Source organism: Morus notabilis, unplaced genomic scaffold (genome assembly GCF_000414095.1).
Source record: "Morus notabilis unplaced genomic scaffold, ASM41409v2 Scaffold695, whole genome shotgun sequence".
In the NCBI taxonomy this organism is placed as follows: domain Eukaryota; kingdom Viridiplantae; phylum Streptophyta; class Magnoliopsida; order Rosales; family Moraceae; genus Morus; species Morus notabilis.
In genome coordinates this window covers 275,215-298,280 of record NW_010366382.1, presented here as the reverse complement: position 1 = coordinate 298,280, position 23,066 = coordinate 275,215, and the positions used below count along the sequence as shown (strand labels likewise).

The window sequence follows — 23,066 nt, the reverse complement described above, 5'->3', positions numbered from 1 at the left end:
ATAATTAGAGTCAGGTAGAATCCGTTAACCTCTCTAATTATATCTTCATCCTTGAGTACCATTGATTCTCTAATGGATAGTGATTTATAAAACACATTCATGAACCAGAGCACTCTTACTAATCCAAGTATCGAATCAACACTCAAGAGAATTATTTATCTACTTCTTTCTCAAGAAGGAATGGATTCCATCTCGTATAATAACATTCCCAGCTACCTATTTCATTATGTCTCCAAAATACAAGGAATAGGATTCAGAGTCTCGGAATCCGTACCGAGTAAATCAAAAGACATAAATCCATAAATAGAAGTTTGTTAAGAACTCAGGATTAAGATCATCCTATATATGACCATCGGTAGACTCAATTAGAATTTCTATGCTTAACAGAAATTATTAAAAATTCATATTGTGTCTGTGTCCTAATTCCACATAATCTTATTATGCGAAAAACACTAATTCAATATCTCGCCATATCAACAGTGCGGATAACACTGTTCCATTCTAAATGGGAATGACATGTATTAATAATGTTTTAATTAAAGATTCTGAACTTTAATTAAATTCATCATGAACAATGTTTTTTATTATTATCCTTAAACACTATCCTCTCGTATATAACACTTATATACTATGTTTAAGGTTACATAACCAATCACAGAATTTTCATTTGATACTCATAAAATATTCATAAATATATGCACATAAAATGATGAATAAACTCTTTTATTAATTAAATAATAAATATCCTATTACATCTCATGCTTCTAGGACACTATTCCCAACAAGAGGTCGGCGTGTAACCTGCGAGAAAAAATAGAGAACAAAAGTTTTTCTAAATTTCCAATTCCACATCGTACATGAGTTGATGTTCGTGGAAGACTTGAGTGTTTTGAAAGCTAATCTTATTTTGTTTCAAATGTGCCCACACACACATCTTCATAGATTCAAGAAATTGACGAGGAAGATTCGAGTATTCCAAACGAACTTGGAGTGAGGAATGTTCGTGGTCAAAGAACTCAAGCTATCGACCTACGACCTAATCATTCGCTAGGTAAATTTATTTTTAAATTAATTTGATTAATTTATTCGTGCATAAATCAATATATTCTACAGAGAGTTTCAAAAGATTTATGAAAATTTTTTTATATACGATAAATTGATACACGTTTCTGCATAGAAAATTGTTTTGAAAACCAACACTGATTACTAACCTATCTCAATTTGTTTGGCGAGGACTTTTCAATGGTGGTAACAGTGTGTCATGGGGTGGATTGACTAGGGCGGATCGGGCTTGTTTGGAAATTGGAAACCAGATGTTTGGGAGGTGTTTTCTGACACCGTCAACGTTAGGTGGTTAGGTCCTTTTGGAGGTTCGATCCTGGCAGTGGGGGGCTTCCTTTGGTAGGGTTGGTGCCGTCTCCGGAGGTTGGCGAAGGTGAATCATTTGTTGCCATTTGATGGTCTCTTTCCAGCAGCTTTGCCGCTTGACTCTCGAAGCCTTCTTCCTTCTCTTGTGGTCCTTTCACCGACTGCGTCGTTGTTGAAGGCTTGCACTAGCAATGCTTTAGGTTTTCCTTTTGCTTTGCTTTGTGTTTTGGAATGTAATAAAAGTGTAGCGATGTCGTTCTTGCTACTTTTTGTTTTTTTTTTTTTTGTAATAATGGATGTGGGTTTTCCACCGTTCGGTGTTGGTTATGTCTCCCACCCGGTTGAGTGTTTCTTCGATGGTGTGGATTATTTAATCAAGTTAGAATATTGTATATGTCATGATGTTGATGTCCCCTCTGAGTGAGGGTTAGTGTTTTGTCCCTCCAGCACTCGGAAGCTTATTTTGATGGAAGGGGTTTTTTAAAATAAAGCCTTAGGGGTACTCAATCTCAGTGTGCCGAGATTATCTCCCGTTCTCAGGTCTCATGTGTATGTATGTCTCTCTATCGGGTCATTAGCCTTGTATTGTGATCTGATCTTTCCGTTTGAATACAAGTTTCCCTTTCAAAAAAAAAAATTTGATAAGATGTTATCGTAAATTGATAATTGAGAAAATTGGTGAACCCACTTTTTAAATACATTATTTTAAGATTTTTTATTTACTCTTAATTAATATATAATATAATTTTTTAATTAAAGGGTATTAATTAAGAAAAATGGATGAAAATCTAAGACTCGTGTATTTTAAAGTGTATTTTGTCTCCTTTTCTCTTGATAGTTAGTTTCTTTGTTACTTAGGCCCCGTTCTTTTAGAAGTTCGAATCATAAAGAGCTTATATGGTATGACCAAAAGAAATAAATTATCGATAGTTCTCTATTTTTAACCGTTAGATCTGTATCAAAAACTGTTTATTTTGCATACTTATTTAATTTGATATAATTTTAACATAATTTAACAGTCAGAAACTGACACTATCAGTAGACCTAAACTACCAAAAAAACTCTTAATATTTTTGTTAAAGTGTTTCTTTACACAAAAAAATTGAATTTCAAAATGGGGCCTTACTTGAGCAACTTAGGCCTTGTTCGGCAGGGTGATTTTTGAGTTAAAAACTCAAAAAAATGTAACTCGAGTTATAACTTTATTCGAGTTCATGTTCTTTTAAGTTTGAACTTGAGTTTGAACTCGAGTTTGGAACTAAAACTCGAGTTCAAGTTTCCCCTTCAACTCGAGTTCAGAAACTCGAACTCAAGTTAATGAACAGTATTTTTTCTATTCTTAAAAATGCTATAACTTTTTCATTTTAATTCTGATTGAGATGATTTTTTTTTATGCGTTGACAACGAAAAGACGAATAAAACTAGACCCATATACCCTATTAAAATTTTTCATTAGCATTGAGTTTTTATTAAAATACTATCTAAAAACAAATTCAAGTTTTGACTTACTCAAACACAAACTCAAAAAAGATTCTTATCTCAAATCATAACTCAAATGTACACAACCAAACACAAACTCAAGTTACAACTTCAACTCAAGTTATAACTCAAACTCAACTAAAAATCTACACTCAAGTTACCTAACTCAAAAACATCAAAAGAACAAGCCCTTAGTTCCGTAAACTCTCCTTTTCTGTTCCACCGGAAATCTTTTTTTCTTTTTTTCTTTTTCTTATTCTCTAAATTTGCTATCATAAATTGGTTGAGTTTGATTATAATTTTTCATTCGCCTTGAATTTAAGGTTGGGTTCTTCTACATTTTGGTAAATGTAATTTAGAATTTTCATGATTGCAACTTGATGTAAAAGTGAGTTTGAGTAGTGTTAATAAAATTAAATATGTTATTATATTAAGACAGTGAGAATGGTATTTAAAGTAGATGCTAAAATATTGAGAAAGGTAACAAAGGGAAATTCAATTAATATCAATTTTGAAATAAAATTATTGTACCACTAATTCAATAGAATGACTATTCAACTATTTTAGTGGAATAGCAATCAATTCCACATAATAGCTATTTTAAATTTTTTTTGTCCAACTAAATGTAAGAATGATTTTTCTCAAAAATGAAAACTGGATTTTGGGAATTATGTCTATTCCAATAGCCTTTCCATTGTACCCTAATATTTGTGTCGATACCAGTATTTTCAGTGTGACTAGAACCATTAAAACCAGTGCCCTTCAATCGAGGGATGAATTTGAGAATAACATTTTCGCCGAGCCCAATTTAAGAACACCATAATTCAAACATTTATTCTTTTTTTTTTCTGGTGAGAATTCCTTGAAAATTTTTTAAAATATATATATACTAATATTTGTGTCGATACCAGTATTTTCAGGGGGACGAGAACCATTAAAACCAGTGCCCTTCAATCGAGGGATGAATTTGAGAATAACATTTTCGCCGAGCCCAATTTAAGAACACCATAATTCAAACATTTATTCTTTTTTTTTCTGGTGAGAATTCCTTGAAAATTTTTTAAAATATATATATATATGAGAGAGAGAGAGAGAGAGAGAACGCCGGACGGATTTAGACTTGAGAATTAAAAAAATAAAAAAAAAAGGATAAAATACATCTTATTCTTATGAATTGGATATTGTTGATTCCGTGGATAGGATCAAGCAGATCCGGAAATGCGATGAATTACCATCCAAACTAAAATGCGTAAAATAGATAAATAAGTGAATGCTTACAAGAAGAAAATTTACTATAAAGAAAGAAGAAACCTTAGAGCAGAAATTAAGGTGTCAAAGTTTCCAACAGATCAGCATTCCCTCCACCAGTAAACTGTGTTAAACTTGAAAACTAGCTGCCATGAATATTCTTGGTTGGTATTTGGTAAGATTTCGAAAACGACACAAAATCGATCACTACCCAGTCAACTGAAAATGCTCATCACGTAGATAGTCACGTAACAAGCAAAAACAGTAATGGCATCCACGAAAAAGATCTTTGCTTGGCCACAAATTAAGGTACAAAAGCAGGACAGCTGATTAAGGCTACAGTCTGATAAAAGTTTTTTTACCCAGAAACAACTATTTCTTAAAATTAACACTAGCAAACATTCTAAACAAGCAACCTTTACTGATCCCTTTGTACAATGGAATTTCAATTTCTTCAACTCTGGGAAAATAACGCGCCTCCACGGGAGCTAAAACCGCTGGAGATCATGCCTGTATTAAACTTCCAAATAGGCATTAACGTGATTTAAGTCAAAGAATACCCTTTCCAAACGCTTTAAACACATTGCGGCCAACTAAAAGCTTGTCTTGAATTTCAGAAGACTAATTAATGTAAATTGTCAACTACATGAAGGATCCTACATGAATCAAGGAGTAAAATGTCCGTGGAATCTTTCATTTTACACGAAATTGATCTCCCCATATTTTTATTTCAAGGGAATCCCAAGTAGATTTTGACAAAATGCTTTTGCAGAAGGATCGCAAATATTGGACAAATGCAGAGGCACACAAGCGTACACAGATAAGACATTTTCACTCGTCTTGCAAGCTAATTGCAATTTGCAGCTCAGTTTATAGGACTATACAAGGCATGAAAAACAAGTTTCAAACGGTTATGATACACATTATAAGTAAGAAGTGAAATTTGACTCGGTTTTATAAGCAACAAATGCAACATTAACAAAACAAAAGGGAAGGCCATCATGTACAAACTTCAGATAAGAAAGGAATCTCACAAAGATGCATTAGATAGAATTGAGAAGTTAATCAATTTCATTCATCAATAAAGGAGGGTCCAAAACAGAAACGAAAACGGCACCTTATTCGATCACTGTAGCTCATTGATACGCCAATTTCCCAACAACTTTCAACATCTATTATATTCCCACTTACAAGAATTACAAGATATGGGATATTCATATTGTCAAATCATCTCAACAATCAACACGGACTTTTCCAATTCAGTCTACAATTACACTTCTTATAGAGACAATTTAGAGCTATTAATAGAGAGACCCAAGTCAAATCCAAACCTGAAGAAACACAACAATTTCTTGGGAGAGAGGATTATTTATTTATTCATTCATTCATTCCGATCGCTTCGAATTGGAAGATACCAAATGCCTCCAGAGATAGCGACCACTAGCCATGTCCACACAGGTCCAAAACCCAGACTCCATAGCCGAGCAAACCTGGAGATAAATCCATGAATGAAAAGAAACGAACGAAAAATTGTTCAAAATTGGAGATTATTTTGAGAACCCAGAAACCAAATTGACCAGCCGAGGCTAAAAACTAAACCAACCTTGGAGAACGGAGAAGTCGTCGAATTTGGCAGCTTGGTTTTCTCGGACTCGTCGAGATTTTCGTGGGTTTCGTCGCCGGAAGGAAATTGAGATTCGGGCTGAGACTTGAGGTTCCTGAGGACAAAGAAACCGGCGAGAGTGGCCGAGAGGAAGATCAGAATGATTCTCAGAGGACACATTTCTCTCTCTCTCTCAACAGAGATCGAGAAATGCTGGATTAGAGAGAGAGAGAGAAAGAGAGAGAGAGGAAATTATAAATCGAAATTATAAATCGAAATAGTGATCTCTAATTTTGGGATTAGAGAAAAGGGAAGAGGAGAAAGGATGTTATTGAAGAAACAAAAAAGAAAGAAAATGCCAAATTGTCAAAAAGGCGTATGTTTTACTTTTGGAAATGGAATGAGAAATGAAATAGCATAAGACGAAATCAGATAATGTGGAGATGGATATTGGACATGCGATGGCTGCCTTTGACCGAACTCATTTGACAATGTCTGAAAACTGAAAACCACTATTATCCATTTTGTCTTATTTATTACTTTCTATTATTGTGATTATTATGTACACAGTGGAGTTATTATTATTATACGTGTACTCTTGTGATTATGTTGGAGTTACACCAAACCACCTAACCCATATCCTAAAAATAAAAATAAAAAACTGTCTTAATTTTATTTTATATCAGTTTTTGGGTGGAATTTAAAAGAATACTATTTTTAAAGTAAAGAGCAATGCAAACATTATCATTTAATAAAAAATGAATTTCATAGTGTGGGTTTATAAGTAAAACTCACTGTCTATTACATAGTGGTGCTTAAATGCCCTTTAAAAATGCTAAAGTAAAACAATTGTAAAACAAAAAAGTCAAACCTATCGTGCCGTCTGTGTTGTCTCCCATTTTTCTTCTTTATAGCCATAGCTGGTAATTGCTTGATTTCATTCTCTTTTTCTTATTGGTTTTAGTTGACTAAATTAATATGTCGTGCAAAAATTGAATAGTTTATAGTTCATTTTGAATCAGCAAACTTCGTGCCAATTGTATCGTTTTTGCATGATTTAAAGTGTTCATGAACTTTGTGCGTATGCAAATACAGATACAGAAAATTTTTTATTAAAAAATATAAATCTAGAATACCTATTTAATAAGAGGACATGGTTCAATAGAAAAAAAAAAGAGGAAAATTTAATTGCAATTGATTAGTTTACATAATCGCACAAAAAGATTCAGTAGTGCGTTTAATTCACTAATCAGCCAAAAAGGAAAACAAAACAGTGACCCTGATTATTGGCGTGATCTGCTTGGTTTCTACTTTCTCATAAGTCTCCAAGCATTGGTAGTACAAAGAGAGAGAAGGAACAAAACCTACAAATATTTGTGAAGCTCTCAAAATCAGCCTAGCTAAAAACTTGTTTATGAAGAAAATTGGAGAGTTTCTCTGATAAGACCGGAAAAAATAAACTATCAGTAGATCTCTACTTTCTAATTGTCTGATGTGTATCATAAACTGTTTGTTTTGTATATTTTTTCTAATGTGATTTTGATCAGATTTAACGGTTAGAAACTGACTCTAATAATAAATCGGTCTACTGGAGAAAGTCTCATAAAATAGTTCTATATGTAGAATTTTCTACCCAACAAAATAAAATATTAATATTTCTAACATTTCCGATTTCTCAACTAGAAATTAGCATGAAAAACGGTGGCAAATGACCACAACTCTGCCACTCACCCACTTAAAACTAATTTTGTATCTTCTTCCTTATTTATTTATTTTCTTTTCTTTTTCTTTTTTGGTGCTTTGGAAGTAAATTTGTAGCTTCTCTACTCAAACAATTGCATCAACAGAAAGCCCCGCCCTGCAAAGAAAGATCAGACCATAACAAATTCACCTTCAATGCAAAGGGTCAATGCATAACAATGTGATTTTGGTAAGAAACAAATTCCAACATAAACTTAACCTGATTGAGACAAGGATTAGAGTTTGGCAAAACGAGCGATCTTCGCCAGCACGGTTCTTAAACTTCGGATACCAGCTCCAGATTTTGAGCTTACCATCATCTGAAATAAAAGCCAAGCCAAGGAAATTAGGTGCTTCGAATAATGGATGCACATACCAATCAAATAAATATGCTCTCTCCATACCACTGGTTGAACAGCAGACTTGTGTGCCTTGAGGCCCTGCAAAAATTAAAAGGTAATCAGAATGACTTGTAATCAGAATGACTGTTACCATCACAAAAACCAAAGGAAGAACGCTAATTTTCAAAGAATCAAGTGTCAATGGGACTCGTGTTATGGTCACCTCTTCAATTTGCATAGCACGACGTGCCACGTCGATTGGGAAAACCACATCTGTCTTGGTCAAAACAATCTGGTATTTGGTTTTAGCTCTGCGGACCAAGGAAGAGGTGTCAATGAGACTCAAGCGTAAAATTCAAAACTCAACAAGTACTTGGCAGTTTGCACAATCTGTTTAGTCAATTACACATCCAGAAAGAGGAATCGAAGTTCAAAGGTCTGTGTCTTTGTAACCTTTCCATTAAGTCAATGAGTTCATGATCCCTAGGCTTCATTCCCCATTTTGTATCAATAAGAAGACAAACCCTTTTTAAACCAGCTCTTGTGGAAACATACTCCTTTACCTACAAATTCACAAGCATCCGTGCAAATGTCAATGTGCATAAATAACAAGCTAATATCTCAGGTTCAATAATACAAGAAAGCCTAGTAATGTTCGAAACAACCAATCCATAGGTTCACTAGAAAATGGAAGCTGAATAAAATAAAGTACATAATCCAAGATCAGGTTATGGCGGACTAAGGGAGGAAACAAAGGTGATGATCATCAGCCATCAAGATTACTAAAAGCTAATTAGCCATCATAATAACTTATCACAATTTTGATTTGTGACAAATCTTAAAAGTCAAAAATCCAAACTTAGGCCTCGTTCATTTCGCGAATTCGAGTTGAGATGTATTTTTATGTGAGAACTTTTCATTGTAGCAGAAAAGTTAGATGTGACTTTTATAGGAAAACTAGTATTGAAAACTCGAATTGGTGAAATGAACGAGGCCTTAGATACACAGTAAAAGGTCAACTTTTGTTTTTGGCACTCACAAGCTCCTCCCAAGCATCTTTAACTTCTTCTTTTGCATAAGCAAAGCCATAACCAGGCAAATCAACCAAGTTGAGCTTTGGTCCGAGATTGAAGAAATTTATAGTCTGCAGAAGAACCAGAATTGTCATGTTGCCAAAACCAAAAACATAATTAGAAAACCTGAGACCCAAGTTTCTGACAAAGAAACACACCTGAGTAAGGCCGGGTTTGTCAGATGTGCGCACAACACCCCATTGTCTTGTAAGTGCATTAAGTAGTGATGACTTCCCAACATTCGACCTTCCTAAAAGAGGCCATCAAAGTTAATAAATCCTATTAGCAGTTTCACTTATGACAGCCCTTAATATTTTAGTCATCTTTGTCCTTTATATATATCCACAATCAGGCTCAAAATGAAGTCACTGATGAATAAGATTTATATTATTGTTCTAATCAGTAAATTCAGGCACTGACATTTGTAATAACCTAGAATCTGACGTAATCAAGATAATGAGAGAATCGGGCAAAGGGAAAAAAAAATGGAAGAAGGATGAAATTTCAAATTATCCACCTGCAAATGCGATCTCTGGTAAGTCAGATGGGGGGAATGATGATGAAACCTTTGCAGCAGCAAAGAAGGTCAACTTGTTCCTAAATATCTGTACAAAATAGTTGGAATTGAAATGATTAATATAAACACACAGAAATTTTTTATCTCTCTAGTCATCATGCATGAATATAGTTCATGATTGAACAAATACATTTTCTTCAATTCGTTCTCGTTCTGAGCTAGTAGAGAAGGGAATATTATCTAGCGGGGCAGAGAGTTCAGTGTTGTAGCCTGCCCTTCGTAGCTCAATCAAGCGTCTACGACCCAACAACTGTCAACCAAATTATCAAAATGGTAATACAAAATTTTAAAGTAATGAGAAACAAATATAACCTTATCATCAAGAAAGTATACATAAGAAATAACTAATTATTACAGAGGGCAAACGTCAGAAGGACGCATACAAATTACATTATCTTCCACATAGGATAGGATTGAGGGACTCGGTTGTATTGCCCTAAATTGCGCATTCTTTGACATTTCAGCCTTTTCCTCCAAATCTATTTTCTCCTGTTTCTTGATATCTGATAGAACAAATACAAATAAGTTGTAAAGAATGCAGAAGTACATAATCAAAACTCCAGAGTCAGAGAATATACATTGAAATTACTCTGGTGAAAAATAAGTAAAGAAAAAAACTAACCATTATCTGCAATGCCATCATCTCGCCTCTTATTCGATATATCATATGGATCTATCCGAATAACCCGCTTTTTCTTCTTTGGCTTCTCATCTAGATCCTCCAAATCTTCACCAAGGCTTTTTTTGTCTCGAACCTTATTCTTGCCAGGACTTGACAGAGATACAGCTTGAGATTTTTTCTTACCAGATTCAAAGCCCTTACTCAATTCGAACTTACTCTTGCTACGTTTCTCTAACAAACCAGTCTCTCCACCACCCACATCAACAAATTCCTTCTGACCAATCCCCTTTACCCGAGTTACACCAGATACTCGTTCACTTCTCACGGCATTCTTTGCTTTATAAGAAGAACGTTTACTCCCAGAACTGTCCACCCCCAACTTGCTGGAAGCCCACATCGAGCGAGGAGATACACTCCTGCCTTTAGCTTCAACGACATCATCATCTTTCACCTTGTTATGTCGCTTCCTTGAAAATGGCGCCTTCCTGTTAGACCCCTCTCCATTGCCATTACTTGTTATCTCCTCACCTGTTCCTTGGTCAGCATAGATTCTCTTCCTCGTTTTATTAGAACTCAAAGGTCTCAACTTTCTCTTCCCACCATATATTCCCTCGGTCCCTTCTTGATCCATGTGACTCCTTTTATCTTTCACACCCGTTTTCAAGCGCCTCCTGCCACCATCAAGAGTCCTCTGACCCTTTTTCATAGTGCCCTTCGAGTTTTTGTAATTTGAAGATCCAATTTTGCCTACATCCGCAGTCATCCTCTAGAACTGTTCTAAACACCGTGATGCCCTGAGATTATAAAATCCCAAAGACACATTCATTATTTTTTTCTTTAAAAAAGAATCTACTTAATGACCTAAACTTTAAGGTTCACCTTTCTAAGAACAACTACAGCATTGAACAGCGATAAAAACATATAAATAAGGTGCCTGCATTGCATTATATTGTATCTAAAGTTGGTTTCCGCAAAAAGAGATATATTTATGCCAAGGATCAAAAATTATCCTGAATTTAAACTTTTAGTGACAATTGTGATACAAATTTAACGTCAATTTGAAGTTAGCCGGAATTGCTCAATGTGGGGTTTTTTTTTTTTTTAATTCTGTCTCTCTTCCTTCCACATAACAAAGAAACTCACCGTTGTCCTCTCAAACCTTTCATCGAACAGTTCATGTCCATTGTCTTGAAATGCACTACAAAGCTCAATAAGACGATGACCGAGCCATTAAATCATTACTGAAATTCAGACTTGGAAAAAGAAAAAACAAACAAACAAACAACAACAAGAAGATAAAAAATAACGTTAAATGGGAAGAAAGTTCCTTAACCAAAATGGCAAAGAGAGTACCTTTGGAAAACCCAAGCAGGGTTTTGTCTTCTTTGCTGCTTAGCTTTCCAAACACAGTACTCTCAACCAATTTCGCTTCATTTGCCGCCCTCCGGTTTCTTCGACTTTCTGCCCTAAAGATTCAAAGTTACAAACAAACAGAGAAATGGACAGTGGACGTATTTGGGCCCATGATAACACTAGGCCCATTTTTGCTGGCCCGTTATATACCTGCATGGCTCGTGGGCTGTTGGCCCTACTACAGCAACTACTTACAAAACTATTTATTATTTAAAGAAAAAAAAAATAGAGAAAATTAGATGGTTCCTCACTGTGCAGGTCTATTATTTATACCATTTTAAATATTTAAGTGTCATAGGCTGGGCCCATGATAACACTAGGCCCATTTTTGCTGGCCCGTTATATACCTGCATGGCTCGTGGGCTGTTGGCCCTACTACAGCAACTACTTACAAAACTATTTATTATTTAAAGAAAAAAAAATAGAGAAAATTAGATGGTTCCTCACTGTGCAGGTCTATTATTTATACCATTTTAAATATTTAAGAGTCATAGGCTAATGACCCATAAGATACGAACGTACACCTGAGGCTTGAAAACGGAAGAAAATCTTATCACACTAAGATCTAACACGCTTAAGGCTTTATTTGAAAAACCTCTCTCATCAAGATAAGCTTTTAAGCGTTTGAGGGACAAATCACTAATCCTCATATAAAAGGGACATCAACAATAGGGCTTATAAAACATTCTAGCTGGACTAAAATATCTACACCATGGGTAAACAACTTTACTGAGTGGGAGATACAACCAAGGCTAAAAGGTGAGAAAATCACCTCCGTTATTACGAAACAATACCAGAAGGTTGGGAAACCACCTCCGTTATTAAAGATCGGCGACTATGTCGCCTTTATTACATACCAAACATAAAACAAATAAAAAACCTAAATTGAAAAGGAAACCCCCGCACTGTAGAGAAAACAAATAGGGATGAGCCGAACACCATGACCAACAAACCCAAGGGAAAAAAGCCAAAAGAGGGCCAAGAGAGCAAGAGGAAAGTCATCTTTTTACCGGCATGTAAGATCCACATGTCGTTGCCGCCTTCTGCCACCATTGTGATGCACCCCACCAAGGAAGATGCAATACCTTGGAGACAAAGATCCCTAACCCCACGAAGAAATAGAGTCACTTACCTCACATCAACGTAGCCTGTTGCTACATCATATGCGCCACCAAGAACAACTCCACCCACGCTTCTTCTCCTCAGATCTTTCACGACGTGAGAGTCGAGACCAGTGCTGGAACTTTAGACGGACCGGCCCCGATCGCCCAAAAAATCCGATTTTGAGCCCGACGCCCTAACATGCCCGCCTGATTTTTTCAGGCCGCCCGCCCGAGCCCGAGAAGGCCCGTGGACGGGCCGCTGGCCTGGTTTTAGTTGTCTGAGCCCAGTCGGGGAGCCCGAGCCTAGTCGGGGAGCCCGAGCCCGCTCGAGTGGCCCGAAAAAAATATATATTTTATTGTATTTTTTAAATTTTTATAATATTGTATATATATTTTTTATATATAATGTACTATTATTTAGTAATTGTATTTATATATAAATAATTATTACGTTATTTTGTGTTAAAATTATATAAAAATTGATAGAGATTGAGAGAAATTGAGACATTGAGAGAGTTTATGTGAGAAAAATGTGTGGGCCATGGAGGGTGTATTTATAGAAAAATTTTTAGGTTAAAAATTGACTTCCCCCCCCCCCTAAAAAAAAATCAGATCCAACGGCTAATTTCATATTTTGGGCAGGTTGGGTTCAAGCCGAAATTGGGGCAACGGTAAAAAAAGAGCTGTTGGAGTCGGGCTTCGGGTTCAGGCAATTCCGGCCAGAGGGAAAAAAATAAAAAAAAAATCCGGCGGTCGGTGGTTGGGGGCATTCTTTCGGCGACGGGCTTCGACGATGTCGCCTAATTTCGGGCAGCCCGAGCCTAAGCCCGAAAACTTGCTTAGATAGGCGACCTTATAGACTTGTCTGTCGAGCCTGAAATATTCAAGCTTCGGACTGACTCGCCGGTCCAAAATTCTAACACTAGTCGAGAGACAAACATGACTGCTGAAGTTTCAATGCGCCTCACAAACACCAACGGATGTTCGATATTCACCCCTCTCAAATTCACCAGCCTTGAAAACATTATATACTAGAATATATATATATATATATATATATATATATATTTGGTTCTTACCAGCCTGTACATTTCGATATGAATAAATCCAGAAATGGACACAATCCTGCCGTGAACCACGCTAATCATGCTATACCACATAATTAAATATATAAATCTGGACGAAATAATTGAGGGAGTTCAACCACTAGCCGCCAAACAAAAGGAAATATTATAATGGGGTAAATATTAAATTAGAGCACGAAAAATGACGCCTTCCAATTTAGCAAATATTTTTACGCTTGCATCATACAATGAAATTCAATTCATGTAGACAAACTTTTTGCTGTCCAAACTCTCTTTGTCTCCGTATCCGATCATAACAATCCTCTTCCCTTAAATGGCAGTGAAGCTTAATTCTTGAAAAATTTGACAATACATGGAAATTTGCAAATTTTGTACTAATTGAGGCTCCGTTCATTTCGCTGATTCGAGTTTAAAATTTAAATTTTACTACAGTAAAAAGCTCTAAAAAACAGTCATATCTAATTTTTTTACTACAGTAAAAAGCTCTCACATAATATCACATCTCAACTTGAATTAGCAAACTGAACGGGTCCTGATTAATTTTTTCCCCTCTTTCAGATATGGATTCTATTAGCCTTTCATGTTGAAAGACGACAAAAAAAAAAAGTGTTCAACAATAGCCAGATGAAGCAAGCTGAGTTTGAAATTTTGAAAGAGAAATTATTACCTATTCGTTCATTTCGTCGATTTGAGTTTAGAATTTGAATTTTATTACAGTAAAAAATTATAAAAAATAGTCACATCTAATTTTTTTACTATAATAAAAAAATTTCACATAAAGTTACATCTCAACTTAAAATAAAAACTCAAATCAGTAAACTAAACGGGCTATAATATCCCCTACCATCCTGCCAAACAAACTGTTAGTATTCTCTTCAAGAGGTTTTTTTTTTTTTTTCTCTAATATCGCATGACCTTTGCAGTCAAGTTAGTTTTTGAATATTTGAAAGATAAATTGGTTCAAATCGTACTACGTCATGTTTGGTAAGGAAAATAAATAAATAAATAAAGAAGAAATAGAGGCATATAATTTTGGTGAGGAAAATAAAGTGAAGGAAAAGACCTTTCTCTTAATTATCTCCTGATCTAGGTCTCGTTCACTTTGTGAATTTGAGTTTTCAATTCGAGCCGAGATGTGACATTTTTTTAAAACTTTTTATTGTAGTAGAAAAAGTTGATGTGGCATTTTTTGAGACCTTTTTACTGTAGAAACCTATAACTGAAAACTCGAATCGGTGAAATAAACGAGGCCTTTATATTTCGTGAGATTAAAGTTGAGAATTATTAAAGCACTTTTTGTTTTACAACTCAAATCACAATTTAAATTTTTTTAACTACAGTATTTTTCCTCAAAAAATTCAAATTCATTTTTTTAACTACAATGTTATATCTCACATAAAATTTGCTATATAAATCAAATTCTTAACTCGAATTGTGAAAAGAACATGCCAATATCGATACATTATCATATCTTTTCTCTCATACAAAACAACTATGAAATTAGACGTGTCAATTCGTATCACGTGTCATGTTTTGGTCATTTCTTTTAAAAGTTACATTCAACCCGAACACGACTCGTGACACTAAATTTTTTAAAAACCGCAACAAGACCACTTTACGGGTTGACACGAAACCACACGAAAATGATCCGTAACATGAAATTAACTCATGAACCTGAAATTGACACGAAAATTATATATTTTTCTTTAATTTTTTACATATTAGAAATAACTTAAAATTCATAACACGCTAAAATATAATAACATCCATCAAAATTAAGCAAATAATAGTATAAGATTTTTAATATAACTATAATGATATCACAAGTTCATAATAAAATCTAAAATATGTAATAAAAAATATATATATTTAGTTTTTTACGAGTTGTCGTGTTCGGGTTAGACGGGTCTAACCTGAAATTAACTTGTGTTTTTCGTATCAATTTCAGGTCGACCCAATTTTGACCCGAACCTCTTTTTTCTCAACCTTAACCGGCGAAATTCGAATTGTATTATCATGTTATCGTGTCGTGACGCATATTACCGGTCATGAAATCACAAAATCCCTCCGCTAATATCGATACTTCTCATTCTCCTTCTATTTTTTTCTCCGACAAAACAAGCAATTAGTATACCCTTTCAGAAGTTCTCTCTAAAATATTGCAGCTAAAGCTTACAAGTCACAATGCCACTAATGCTCAAGAAAACGAATTTGAATTTAAAATTCTGTACAAAATACATGAACAACATAATTTGAGATACAAATATAATTACAATAGGAATAGGAATATGAAAATTGGTTATGGAGTCTGAGTGGAGTGCTACTCTAACCCTTCATTCTCCATTGTTGTTACATACACAAAGGTAGGTAGTGCTACTCTAACCCTTCATTCTCCATTGTTGTTACATACACAAAGGTATATACACAACTTATTCTACAACTCTTTTCTCCTTTTTCTTTTTTTTTTTTCCTCAGGACTCTCGTCCTTCTTCTTGTTTTTTTTTCCCCCTCGGAGAACTACAAATGCCAGCCCTGAACTAATTTACTAGTAAGATTTACGAAGTTTATTCCTCAAAGCAAGAAAACATACACACTTTTTTTTTAACTCTGAAATGAAATACGACAATTGTAATAATCATCAATTTAATAAAAATGTGTATAGCAAACACCAGCAAGAACCTCATTTTCTTTACACAACCTTAATCTTGACCATCATTAATTTAATAAAGAGTTTGAACCAAACATAATAACATCTATTGATCATCGGAAACCTGTTGAGGAGGTGATGAAGAAGAAGTCGACGCCTCTGATTCCACCGTTGACCCGGTCAACAATGGCCTGAGCTTGTTCCTCCATATATCCTTGTACGGTCCGGCATCACAGCCTTTCCTCTTCGTCTCCACCACCACCAAGCCGTCGGCCAACCCGTAGATTTCGATCCCGATTGCTAAATTACCATTCTGCCCCCGGATCTCCAACCCCCATTCCTTCTTCTTCTTCGTCGTCAGCTTCTCCGCCTTCGCTAACTCCTCGACTTTCGCGAGGATCTCCTCCGGCGACTCCTTCGACACGAATCGCTGCCCGTCCTCGACCGGATTGTACGACGAATCGAACAGCCCCGACAGGTCCAGCCCCGACGAGAACGAGATTATGTCGAACGCGTTCAGGCTCATCTTACGATCGTCCTTATCATCGTCAATTTTCTCCTGATCATAATCATGGTAGAAATTGATCGCTCCCTGATCGAAGCCACCCTTGCTGAACCAAGGGTCCCGGAGGATCTCATCGACGGTGATCCTCGTCTCGGGAATTGTGTCCAGAAGGCGAGAGAGGAACTTTTTCAGATCCGGCGACATCCATTTGGGGCACCGGTACTCCCCCTTGTAGATCTTCTTGTACATGGCCATCAGATTGGGATCGTTGAACGGCAAATACCCGGCGGTCAAGACGAAGAGAATGACCCCACACGACCAGACATCGACCTTCGCGCCGTCGTAGCCTCGCTTCGCGAGAATCTCCGGCGCCACGTAGGCGGGGGTCCCACAGAGCGTATGGAGGAGCCCGTCGGCACGGATTTGGTCGGCCGCGATGGCGGAGAGTCCGAAATCGGAGACTTTAAGATTCCCGTGCTCGTCGACGAGGAGATTCTCCGGCTTGAGGTCGCGGTGGAAGACACCGCGGGAGTGGCAGTATCCCACGGCGGAGATCAGCTGGCGGAAGTACCGACGGCTGAGATCCTCGGAGAACCTTCCCTTTGCGACCTTGGCGAAGAGCTCGCCGCCCTTGACGAACTCCATGACGAAGTAGATCTTGGATTTGGAGGCGGAGACCTCGTAGAGCTTGACGATGTTGGGGTGTCGGAGGCGCTTCATGATCGAGATCTCGCGCTTCACGTTTTGGGCGAGGTTGGCGTTGGAGGAGGCCAGAATCTTCTTCTTGTTAATAACCTTGATGGCCACGCTCTGCCCCGTGCGGATGTTCCGGGCATGGTATACCTTCGCGAAGGCGCCGCAGCCGAGGAGCTTCCCGACCTCGTACTTCCCGAACAGCGCGCTGTCGGCGGGGAGGACATTCTGGTGCTGGGGTTCTTGTGGCTGTTCGATCTCTGGCATCAGATTCCGAACCAGAGACCGAACTCGGAGGTTCGATCAGAATAAAGTTCTTGTTTATTTGTTTTTTTTGGTTTGGCCGGGGCCGAGAGAATTAGGGATAATTGAGAGAGAAATATATTGCTGTGATTGGGCACGGAATTTGAGGTTGAAGTGTTTGTTTGGTTGTTGTCGTTGGTCTGGTCTGGCCTGAGAAAGAAAACGGAAGATTGGAACTATTATACACAGTTTTGGGGAGGTTTCAGACGCGGGTTTTGTGGGTGGAAGTTTCCGGAGAGCGATATATAGATAGAGAGGGGAGGTTTGGGGGCAGCTGTTCATTAGCTATTTAATGGAAGTCTCTGAAAAGGGCGCGCGTGAGTCAGACTTCCGTGGGGCTCTTTTGTCAGCAGAAACTGTACCGTACAAATAAAAATAAAGGAGGCTGCTTGCTTTCATAGCACCCAAAAAACAAAAAAAAAAAAAAAAAAAAAAAAAAGCTGTTTTCTATTTGTGAGACCTTCCCCTGTAGCCGGGTCTAGTGATAATGTCAATTCTGGCGGTTAAAGTTTGATTAAAATTACATTAAATAAAAAAAATATGTAAAATAAATAATTTTTAATGTAAATTTAATCAGTTAAAAATAAAAAATTATTGATTATTTTTTTATCCTATAATAGGAACTCCCTTCTTCTTTAGCTTTTCTGTTGCGAAATTTTTTTTTCTCAATTTAATAAATAAGAAAAGAAAATATGATTATTCAAAAAAAAGAGAAAATACGACAACCATTATTAAAAAGTGAAAAAATCATTTGATAAAAAAAGTGAAAAAAGCTGAAGGTCATCCGTATTGTGTTTGATAAAAAACTTTCCGTCTCTTGATAATTGGCGCTTGGTAAGTTTAAAAAACGTGCTTACATTATCGACGGTTAGAGGAGTAAGTTTGAATCGGCGAGTTAGTTTTAAGCTTATTATTGTTTGCTCAGCTCGGTGTTAATTTTTAGGTCATACTGGGTTGATACTTTTGGCCTTAAATTTTTTTTGGGTGGGTCTAAAGTCCTTCTATTTATTTTATTTTCATATTTTCTTTGTAAAAGTTCAGGTTGAGGGTTGGGTTGGACTAAACACTATGACCTCGTTCACTTTACAGATTAGAGTTTTTAATTCGAGTTGAGATGTGACATTTTTTGATAATTTTTCACTGTAGCAGAAAAAGTTAAATATGACATTTTCTGATAGCTTTTTACTGTAGAAACCTAAAATTGAAAACTTGAATCAGTGAAATTAACGACACCTCTATTTTTAGGGTTGGATTGGCCCGATTTAAATATTCCCTTCAAATTGTCAGATCGGACCGGGGCCTAAACTTTCAGCTCTATTGGCAGAGTTTATTTTTTGAGAAATTGTAGTAAATAGGCTAACTTAAAAAAATCTGTGGAAGTAAATAGGCCATTTATTAATGATTAGAAATTTATAGCCATTCTTAGTTTTAAATTTTTTATTTTCCAGTTTTACCCTTAGTTTTCAGTTTTATTTTTTGTTTTTTATTTTCTCATTTTTTTCTTATCTTTCCCCCCTCCCTCTCTCCCTATTACACTTTCTCTCTCTTTCTCTCTCTCCGGTTTCACTCATCCATGTTTCTCTCTTCTGACGGCGGCGTTCGCATCCAATAAAGGCGAGATGCTCGACGGTGTGCAGATCAATGCTTTGGAGAGAGAGAGAGCACGTCAGAAGAGGGAGAGAGTGGCAGAGGGGGGAGAGAGAGAGCGACAGAGGGAAGAGAGAGAGAGGCTACTAGTTTCAGTGAGTGAGTGAACGGAGAGAGAGAGAGAGAGAGAGAGAGAGAGAGACAAGTACTAGGATTTTGAGTGGAATTCTCATTTAAGGGTATTTTTAGAAATTTATTGTTTATAAATCTAGCTTTACCTCAAATTGGCCTATTTATTAACTTTTCTAAAACTTTAGCCTATTAATTTTAATTCCTTCTAAATGTTGGCCTATTTTCCTCGATCACCCTTATTTTTTTATCTGAAATTTAAGTAAAAAATATATTATCAATTTTTAATAAAATAAAAATTCTAACCTAATGAGAATATTCCATATATACATCTCATAAAAAAATTACACACAAACAATCAAGATGACCCAAAATGTAAAATGAAAATATAATCTATATATATATATATATATATATATATGTTACACCATGGTCGACCATTCAAGCCACCCACTTTTGTCGTACGCGTCGAGAGCTCCGAAAGTCAGGACAAATCCCTGTCGAGAACAACTAACAGTTAGGGAGATGTCTCTAGGTTGAGGAGCGCTCTTAGAGTCGAGAAGTGCTAAAGGTCCTCTCAGGGCCTTTGCGTCGTTGAAGTCGAGAAGTATGCTAAAAGCCCTTTGAAGCCTCTGCGTCGAGAAGTCAAGGTGTTGGAGTCGAGAAGTGCTTAAGGCCATCTCAAGGCCTTTGCGTCGTTGAAGTCGAGAAGTATGTTAAAAGTCCTTTGAAGCCTATGGGTCGAGGAGTCAAGGTGTTGGAGTCGAGAAGTGCTCAAGGTCCTCTCAAGGCCTTTGTGCCGTTGAAGTCGAGAAGTATGCTAAAAGCCCTTTGAAGCCTCTGCGTCGAGGAGTCAGGAATTAGATCAGACCGAAAGCAGTCCAGTCAAATCCAGCAATGGTCTTGTCAACTCGAAAAGAGAAGTATTGATCCAACTGCAACTGCAGGAGTCAGGAAATCAGGCGGCAGACAGGAAGGATCAGCCGCGTTTCCCGGAGCAGTCATCATGAAAACTCACCTACCCTCACGCGGATCAAGGACAGAAGATGGCTTCCTCCTTTGAAACGGGGAATACGTACTCACATGTAAAGGCCTATAAATAGAGCCAAGAAAACCAAGAGAATGGTTAGACACCATTTCATTACTAAGAAAAGAGAGCTCGTAACCGGTTGAAACATTAGTGCATGCACAAGTGGATTAAGCAAAGAATTACTGCCGAACCACTATAAAATGGTTCCCTCCTTTACGTTATTTTTGAGTATTTTTATCTGATTGAACCGTGAGTATTTTTGAGAGAGATAACTACAAGTTGCCGGAAAACACCGTCAACAATATATATAAGCAATGTAATGAACGTGAAGAGACAATGGAAAATAATTAATTTTTTTTCAAGTGAATACATTTATTGTTTATTCTTATTGCATGAGTGACAAAGTTAGAAAATTTATTCAGGAGATTTGAGTTTTACTAAAATTTTGAAATAAATAAATAGTGTTATAAATATTGAAAATCTCATAATCTCTAATAATTAATAAATAAAACACATAATCAGATATATAAAGTCTAATCTCTTTATATATGGCGGGGGCGGAGGGATGTCAACATCAACTCTTGGATTTATATATCTCATTGCGACAGCTAGCTCCAAGTTGGTGTTGTAGATCTGTGCAAATCGCTATTGTAGATCAGGAGATAATTGTGTCTACTGGAACCCGGATTGCGATCTAGAAGAGGAAGAACTAGAACCCTTTTGTCTCGAAGAGATTCCCACTCCCCAAGGATGTACCTCATAGAAGATAGGAGTAGAGGCTCTTGAATCGGATTGCGAAATTTGATTCTGCCTCTCATCAACTATTTGTTAAACAAACTAATTAACAACAAACACCTAAACTAACACATATTCAACTCACAACAAAATTATTTATCTGTTTCTTTTTTAAAAATGAATGAGTTCTATCTAGTATATTACTTCATCATGTTTTCAAGATACAAAAAATGTAATTTAATAATCTCGAAATCCATACAAAGTAAGTGAAAAATATGTTAATAACTCATGATTAAAATCATTTAATATATGACTATCGATATACTTAATTAGAACTTATATACCTAATGAAAATTATTATAAATTTATATTGTGTCTTATCCTAGGTCTTACATTATCTCATGATATAAAATACACTCATTAGATATCCTTCCATATCAACGACGTGGATAATCTCTTTCTATTCTTAATATGAATGAAATTATTAATAATGTTTTAATTAAAAGTTCTGAACTTAAATAACTTCATTATGGACTTATTTCGATTATTATCCATAAATATTATCCTCTAATATATAACACTTATATACAATATTTAATGTCACATAAATAATCGTGAAAATTTTCAATAATTTTCATAAAATATACAAAATACATGCACATAAATAATAAAATTTCTCTTTTATTAAATAATAATATTTTTTTTATTGCATCTCATGTTTTAAGACATCTTTTGTACCTCTCTGAAATGTCTCTCTTCTAAGGAGCGAAATAATATTCTCGAGAAAATGTCATTGCATATGATGAATAGGTAGGGACATATGCGGTCTACCCCCGAGCTGAGGTAGTCCTTTTTGAGACTACTCCCGTGTTTGGTTGGGCATAACTCAGTCCAATTCAGTTCAAGTTGTAGTTACAGTTGGTGTTTGATAAGGCCATTAATTACAATTGAATGGCTCACTCAATTTGAGCTGAAACATCTCAAATTAGAGTTTAAGAGACGTTTAGTTGGAGGATTCAAACCATGTGATTCAAATCATTTTTGATTTACGTGTATTTTTTATGAGAAAAAATACTTAACAAACAACGAATCATGATTCGAATCAGGGAACGAATCTCTCTACTAAACAGAACCTAACCTCCCCCCAATTCAACATTTCAAACCAATTTTCTGCGGTAAAAAGCAATTCACAATTCTGACTTTTTAGGCTGGGCCCACGGACTCTAATGATGCCGTTTTTTTATAGCGCAGTAACAAGTGTTCCAAATACTTAGTAACAAAAGTATAAAAAAAAAGCTACCCAATTAAAAAAACACCTAAAAAATTTTAATTATTATATAGATAATTTTGCTTAAATTAAATTTCTACTGTTGTATTATTTTTATGCATTATATTATTATTTTTTCGATTCAAACTACAGTTCTCAATTATTATCTAAATGTTAATTCGAATTATATTTTTTGTTTAAATTAAAACTTTAAATACACAATCAAACACTATTTTATACAATTATTTAAATTATACCATTTGAATTTTTTATTTAAATCAACACAATTCGAACCAACAATCAAATATGCCATAAGAATTTTTTGTTGTTCAATTATGAGGAATTGTTGCTATCACAGAACTACCCACAAGTAGAGTTGCAGCAAGCCACGACAATAGTGAGACCCATCCTCAGGTGGAACATTTTTTATTTTTATTTTTTAATTTTTATCTACCTTGAGTCGAAAAATAAAGAGATAAAAGTTACAAATTAAAAAGATCTTTTGTTTTATATTGTAT

General features: G+C 35.8%; 3 protein-coding genes across 4 annotated transcripts; all 3 read right to left on the bottom strand.

The window, feature by feature from the left end:
• Window positions 1-5,145: 5,145 nt before the first annotated feature.
• On the bottom strand, window positions 5,146-6,048 carry LOC21393979. Its single transcript, XM_010110195.2, has 2 exons — window positions 5,699-6,048; window positions 5,146-5,585 (listed from the first exon to the last, which is right to left on the bottom strand). The coding sequence occupies exons 1-2, from the start codon at window positions 5,876-5,878 to the stop codon at window positions 5,481-5,483; spliced, it is 285 nt and encodes a 94-aa protein (XP_010108497.1). The 5' UTR covers window positions 5,879-6,048; the 3' UTR covers window positions 5,146-5,480.
• Window positions 6,049-7,267: 1,219 nt separating this feature from the next.
• On the bottom strand, window positions 7,268-11,497 carry LOC21393978. 2 transcript variants are annotated; one of them, XM_010110194.2, is made up of 13 exons: window positions 11,405-11,497; window positions 11,195-11,249; window positions 10,052-10,845; window positions 9,820-9,932; window positions 9,560-9,679; window positions 9,370-9,457; window positions 9,011-9,102; window positions 8,819-8,923; window positions 8,233-8,342; window positions 8,003-8,090; window positions 7,843-7,878; window positions 7,659-7,758; window positions 7,268-7,556 (listed from the first exon to the last, which is right to left on the bottom strand). In XM_010110194.2, the coding sequence occupies exons 3-12, from the start codon at window positions 10,812-10,814 to the stop codon at window positions 7,675-7,677; spliced, it is 1,599 nt and encodes a 532-aa protein (XP_010108496.1). In that variant the 5' UTR covers window positions 10,815-10,845; window positions 11,195-11,249; window positions 11,405-11,497; the 3' UTR covers window positions 7,268-7,556; window positions 7,659-7,674. The 2 variants fall into 2 exon arrangements, with proteins under 2 accessions (XP_010108496.1, XP_024029318.1); XM_024173550.1 differs by having other exon boundaries at window positions 7,659-7,878.
• Window positions 11,498-16,147: 4,650 nt separating this feature from the next.
• LOC21393976 (CBL-interacting serine/threonine-protein kinase 11) lies at window positions 16,148-18,125 on the bottom strand. The gene has a single exon (XM_010110192.2). It carries the CDS (start codon window positions 17,762-17,764, stop codon window positions 16,406-16,408), a length of 1,359 nt encoding a protein of 452 aa, XP_010108494.1. The 5' UTR covers window positions 17,765-18,125; the 3' UTR covers window positions 16,148-16,405.
• Between the last annotated feature and the right edge of the window lie 4,941 nt (window positions 18,126-23,066).

What these genes read in the sequence shown, in the direction of transcription:
- LOC21393979 (XM_010110195.2), bottom strand. Translation starts at nt 5,878, where the DNA reads ATGTGTCCTCTGAGAATCATTCTGATCTTCCTCTCGGCCACTCTCGCC. An exon ending in CGACTTCTCCGTTCTCCAAG is followed by an intron (nt 5,586 to 5,698) that starts GTTGGTTTAGTT and finishes ATTTATCTCCAG; the next exon opens with GTTTGCTCGGCTATGGAGTC.
- LOC21393978 (XM_024173550.1), bottom strand. Translation starts at nt 10,814, where the DNA reads ATGACTGCGGATGTAGGCAAAATTGGATCTTCAAATTACAAAAACTCG. An exon ending in TATCCTATGTGGAAGATAAT is followed by an intron (nt 9,680 to 9,819) that starts GTAATTTGTATG and finishes TTTGGTTGACAG; the next exon opens with TTGTTGGGTCGTAGACGCTT. An exon ending in GTGCTATGCAAATTGAAGAG is followed by an intron (nt 7,879 to 8,002) that starts GTGACCATAACA and finishes TAATTTTTGCAG; the next exon opens with GGCCTCAAGGCACACAAGTC.
- LOC21393976 (XM_010110192.2), bottom strand. Translation starts at nt 17,764, where the DNA reads ATGCCAGAGATCGAACAGCCACAAGAACCCCAGCACCAGAATGTCCTC.